At 45.6% G+C, this 6,047-nt stretch overlaps 1 protein-coding gene across 1 annotated transcript in view; it reads right to left on the reverse strand.

Moving 5' to 3' along the window:
• PACS1 (phosphofurin acidic cluster sorting protein 1) overlaps positions 1–6,047 on the reverse strand; it is a 179,838-nt gene that overhangs the window by 11,067 nt on the left and 162,724 nt on the right. Inside the window, exons 11-14 of the mRNA XM_006171371.3 lie at positions 4,705–4,785; positions 1,734–1,849; positions 1,467–1,602; positions 66–170 (exon numbers count right to left, since the gene is read on the reverse strand). Of these exons, the coding sequence (XP_006171433.3) occupies positions 66–170; positions 1,467–1,602; positions 1,734–1,849; positions 4,705–4,785 (438 nt within the window). The remainder of the gene's footprint in view (positions 1–65; positions 171–1,466; positions 1,603–1,733; positions 1,850–4,704; positions 4,786–6,047) is intronic.

Below are 6,047 nucleotides of genomic sequence, written 5' to 3' on the forward strand. Positions count from 1 at the left end.
TCATACACCCTGGCTACAACCTGGTCCCAGAACCTGCCCTGGCCCCGCAGCCTTCATGGTGTTACCTGGCCCTGCCAGTCAGTGGTGTTCACCAGGATGACATTTTCAGGGAGGGCTGCATCGGATACCAGGATCTGATTGAGTTGGTCATATACCACCTTTCTTGGAATCTGCAGGGACAAAAGTGTCTGTTAGGCTGTCCCCAGGGAGCCTGGGGGCAGGTCTGACAGGATGGTGCCTTCAGATATTAGGAACTGGTGAAGGAGACTCATTCTCCCAGTGGCCAGGGACGGAGGAGGAAGGATAAGCAAAGAAATTCTTTAGAGAGCACACTGACACATCAAGAACAAAGACACAGTGGTTGTCCTGCCAGGGTAGACAGGAGAAGCTGGGGACAGTGAGCATCTCTGGAGGGTGATGATGCCAGGAAGGCAGGAGAGGCAGAGAGTGTGCCAGCAGGTGCTGGAGAAATGTGATGAGGGCAGTGGGGAGAGAGATAATGAGAGCTGTGTGGGGATCCGCTGTCCAAGGGAACACAAGGCATTTGAGGAACAGTGATTAACAAGAAGGACAATGCCTCACCCCAGGCGCTGGGCTATTCTAGTCTCCAGCTCATTTTCAGCTATGCAATAGCATCAAACTCAGGAAGCCACCTGACACAGACTTTTCTCTGGTAACATTTATCAGGGGAATGAACTGACTTGCTGCTTATCTCTAGAATAGTAATTGTGCAAGGTATGCCAGGTCAGAAAAATTCCTTCCCCAAGTCCTTCCTCAATACCCCAAATTCCTTCCCCAATACCACTGGTTTTGAAAGCAAAATACAATTCCCGAGACCTAGTTTCTTCTGGTTTCTTTTCCAGTCCAGTCTCTGGTCTTTCAGTCAACAAAAAACAAATTTTGTTGTTGTTGTTAGACAAGGTCTTGTTATATCACAATTCTCCAGCCTCAGTCTCCTGAGTAGCTGGGACCACAGGCATATGCCTGAAAATATTTTAATACTGTTGATTTACCAGCTTGAAATCACAATAACTGACCCCCAGCAGTACTAAATTGGGATCGGAGCTCAGGAAGGATGTCCCATGAGATTTGATGGCTGCCACCCTCTGGAACAACTGACTCACCACACAATCTCCAGACTAACAGCTGGTGGAGGCAGAGAAGGCAGAACAATCCAGAAGGCGTGGAGTGGCCACTTGCAGCTGCTGACAGGCCAGGCCAAGGCCAGCAAGTCCTATTCCCTCCCTCGTTCCCCACACATAAGCGCAGACACCCAATTCCATGCTAGCAGTACATAACAAATGTAGTAGACTCTTCTAATTCCTGTTTTCTTTGAACTTTTTTTATTCAGAGTATTTCAAAGTGTTCTTCCTTTCCTTGCCACCTAATTGTCAAGATGACAAAACAGAGACTGAAGTCCAGGAAATCTGAGGGGCTCCTGGTCTTGTTGGGGCCCCTGGAAGTACCTGTGTGCTGTGGCCCAGGTCCGGAGAACGCTCGCTGTCGGAGCTGTTGGTCCTCTCACTCAAGGGCTTGGAGAGCTGCCGCTCCCTCAGAGGTGTGCTCCTCTTCTGCCTGGGTGTGTGCACCCCTTCCACTTTGCTGCCAGGAATACGGGAAGGAAGTGATTAAACAGTCCCTCCAACCCCAAAGCCACTGCTAGCCCGGGTCAGGGAACCTAAGCTAAGCATGGCTGTGGGTTTGAACCATCTGTTTCCTTCTAGTCTGGATACCTGGGGGACGCGGAGCCCTGGAGATCTGTTTTGCTTGACTTCATAGGAGTCTTGACTTTCTCTGGAACAACCAGACTTGTGCTTGCATCTCCAAACATGTCCTGGTCAGTAATCTCCTGCCAAGAAAGAAAGGAAGTGGCAAAGGTTACTTCTTACTTAATGAATGCCCTGGATCCTCCATGGCATCCTGGTAGGCCCCATCATCATCAGGAGGAGAGATTCACTCACTCACTATCTTTTCCTAGAAGCACATGGCTCTAAAACCTTTACCACGCCCAATGAGGAAATTGCTACAATTGATTTAAACTGAGTGCACCCACTGTGCCGGGCACTGTGTGCCACCAGACAGCTCTGCTCTTACCACTTACGAGCACCTTGTCATCACGTGAGCTGGTAGACTGCTCATTTCCCTCATGTCCTATTCCCTATACACATATCTCCTAGCTCCCCTGGCCTCAGGTAAGGCCCCGAATCTCATTAGTGGTTTAGGAAACCAGGGAGGGCTGTAGCTGTAGGTGGCCAAACCCACCCTACATCAACCCTGGAATTCTCCCTTCCTTCCTCACCTATATGCCAACTCCTGTCCCATCCCTCCTCTGGGCTCAACTCACACCCACTCCCCTCCTACCTTTTTCTAACAAAGTTTATTTATTTAAATTAATTAATTCATTCTATGAGTGAGAGAAACTGAGAGACAGACAGACAGATACAGAACACCCCCAATAGGATCTTGATTTTGTTATCCACCCCGGACCCAGCTGGCCTAGATCACACGCAAATGCATGCCCGGTGTATCAGGGAGGTCTCTAGATGTGCCGGGGGAGCATGGTATTCTACTGTTTCGTCCAGTGCCCTCTCTCCCACCTTCTGAGTTCAGGTCTTTGCCCTTGCTCCTACCACTTTGAACTACCTTCAGAAACCTCACTTTTCCTCTTCAAATTATCCTGTGTGCTTACACCAGGGCTGTCTTCCTAAAACATAAAGCTTCTCATAACACGACACTACTCAAACAAGAGTAGTGAAGGCTCCTCCCTGCTTGGAATTAGTCCCGGTGGAGCCGCTTTGGCCTACCTTTCCAAGTCAGTCTCCTGTCAGTTCTCCATGGGGCCACCATTTCCCTAATGCTCTAGCCCTTCTGAAGGACTCTTTGCTCCCCAAGTAGACCATGTACACTTACCTCCCTGCCTTTGCCTATTCTTTGTATTTTTAAAATGCTTACTGAGATATAACTTCCATAAAATAAAATGCACAATCTAAAAATATAGTCTTTGATTTTTTTATACAAATATACCTCAGGTGATCATTAATCAGATCAAGACAGAACATTCCAGCACTCCTGAAGGGTCCTACATGCCACTTTCCACAGGTAACAAGTGTTCTGACTTCTACTATTATAGATTAACTCTATTTGTGAATTTCACATAAATGGAAAATCTATTTAATATTAATTATTTAATATTGCCGGAGGGTCTGTGTGCTTATCAGGGAGAGAGAGAGGAAATACCCCCTAATGGGGTATGGTTACATCACAATCCCTTCTCAGTTTTTTATCCTGTTGAGACTTTGGGCACACATACACACACACTACCCATTGCCCAGTGTATTTTTCAAGCCACCAGGGCTGAGATTAAAATCATAGCCAAGGGCCAGCTGGTGGCATGGTGGTTAAGGTGGCTGGGGTCCACATGGCAGACTATGCAGTTTGAGTTATAGACCTGGCAGCTTGAAAAACATGCCAGACATATCTGTGTGTATGTCCAAAATTCCAAAAAGAGAACTCAACAAGGGATTGTGGTGTGACTATCCCCCGTGGGGGGTACTTTCTGTCTCTCTCTCTCTCCTCCTAGTAAGCATGTGCATCCTTTAGTAAATTAAAGCAAACCAACCAGCCAGTCTATGGTCGAACATGTGGGATATGACTCCCTTAACCACTGTGCTATGGGGCCAGCCCAGTAGGGCAAGTTTTAAATTAATTTTGAACCAAACCTAACATTTTGTCATATATAAGATTTTTAATATATTGGGTCACTGGAAAAGTCATGACACATTTTTGCTTAGAAAAACACAGAAAAATACATCATGACTTTTCCGACAACCCAATAGTATTATTGACTATAATATAACATAAGCCTAAAAATCATCCCTTCTTGGACTCTTATTTGACTGGAAGTTCTCGCTGTGGGGCTCATGTACAACACACCCCCAGAAGGCATTCCATAAAGTTTTCTGTTCCCTCCCACCTCTGGTCCCAGTAGATGAGCTTCGGCGTATCCTACCAAGCCAGCTCAGATGTCCTCTCCCTAGTCTGTAACCCCTTGCACCTTTTTGGGCCTCCACCAAGCTTTGCCTGAGGTGTGCACAGGGTGGCTTCCCCGGCGAGGGTGTCTGATGGCAGACCACAGAGCACTCATCTTGGCATCCCTAATGCTCGGCACAAGCAGGTGCACCGTAAATGCAGGTACGCGTCAATGTTTAATTAAGTTAAGTTTCTCAGCCAATTAAATTTCATCCCACTAGGGCTTTGGCCTGCACTCCTGGGCAGCTCCAACATTTCTTAGAGGAAGGAGCTGCTCGGAACCACTCAGAGATGTAAGGCTGTGGGCTGCCTGGCCACTGAAAGAGCAATACCCAAAGAGCAAGTGATGGTTTCCAGTGGAAGACACTGGGCATCATCTCTTGGAAGTAAATGAGGATGACAGATAATGAGAAATTATCCAAGCGGTATGTGATCAGCTCTAATTAAAGGAAAGAATGGGGACATTTCTGGTTTGCTAATCTGGGAACAACCTGGTCTCTAGGGTAGGCTACACTCCATGGTTAAGGACTGAAAGAGAACGCAGGACATTAACATTAACAAGCTCACAGATTTATGTGAAATTTCCAGGGTGGTCCTGAGGGTCGTTTTGCTTTTATTTGTAAAGATATAAATGCTATTTGAAATGGACAGAATAGGAAACTGAACCATACATACCAGAGTGTCTGCTTCAGTCAAGCTGTCATCTTGGCTTTTAATCCAAGTAGATTTGACTTTTTCTAGAGCAGCCAATTCCATCTGCAAAAATGGTAATATTTAGTTAGCACTAATCCAAATAACTACCACTAACTTTTTACTAGTCCTTAAGAAGCTTACTTTCACTTAATCTTCAAATCTTCAACCTCATAGAATGTTTAGGGCTTTCATCTTACTTACTTTCTTTTTTTTTCTTTTTTGAGAGGTTTTTGCTATAGGGCGCATGTGCTTGCCAGAAAGACAGAGAGATAGAGAAACAGAAAGCAAGAAATACCCCCCACCCCACCCCCGGGGATGGCCACACCGCAATCCCTTCTCCTCTCAGGATCTTGGGTGCGCGCATACACATGCCCGGTGTGAGTATAAGCTAGTGGGTCCGAGACTCGAACCGCAGTCGACTACATGGGAGTCCAGTGACATAGCCATTACGCCAACTGCTGGTCCCCTTACTTTCATCTTATGAGCAGATACATTTATAAAAACTAAATGTCAGAGGGATTATTTATTTGTTTGTTATTTATTTATTTAGCTAGAGGGTACGTGCGTTCACCAGAGACAGACAGACAAAAAGAGAGGAAGAGGAAAAAGCATTGCCCTTGGGGAATGGTCATACAATAATCCCTTTTCCTTCATCTCTCCCACCTTTCAGGATTTTGGGCATGCACACACATGAGCCTAGTGTAATTTTCAAGTCACTAGGACTGGGACTCAAATCACACTTCTCAAGTCACTAGGACTGGGACTCAAATCACACAGATGGCTAATGTGGGATCTGGCTGTCTTAACCACCAGGCCACAGAGCTGGTCCATGGAGGGTAGTTGTTTTTGTAACCATTAAGTCAATAACACAATGAGATGGAGGACCCAGATATTCTGACTTCCACAGATGTCACCAGGGAAGAAAAGCTCAAAGTTTAGGAGGTTTAACTTTTGGCTCCATCGAGTCTTTGGCCCTGGATTCAGGAAAACATATTTCTTGTCAGAAAAAGGATGATCTTATAATTCAGGTCTTTGAGACTAAAGATGTCCATGGTAGCCAAATGCTTTTCACTTGTTAGAAACATCCGGAAAACCCTCTAACTGAATATATTAAGCAAAGACACCCAATGTTAAGCCATTTAGGTGTCAATTAATTCTCCATTTGTTCCCAACTCTTATTATCATTTCTCATAAATATTAAAAACTTACTATGCAAATACAGATACAGAACCAGATTTTTCATATATGCTAATATCGCTTCTGGCTATGCAGACACCAAACTCAGAGGCAGAGCAGTTGTGGGTTTGACGGTCTTGGATGTAGGG

The sequence above is a fragment of the Tupaia chinensis genome, unplaced genomic scaffold (assembly GCF_000334495.1).
Source record: "Tupaia chinensis unplaced genomic scaffold, TupChi_1.0 Scaffold149501_1, whole genome shotgun sequence".
NCBI lineage: Eukaryota > Metazoa > Chordata > Mammalia > Scandentia > Tupaiidae > Tupaia > Tupaia belangeri.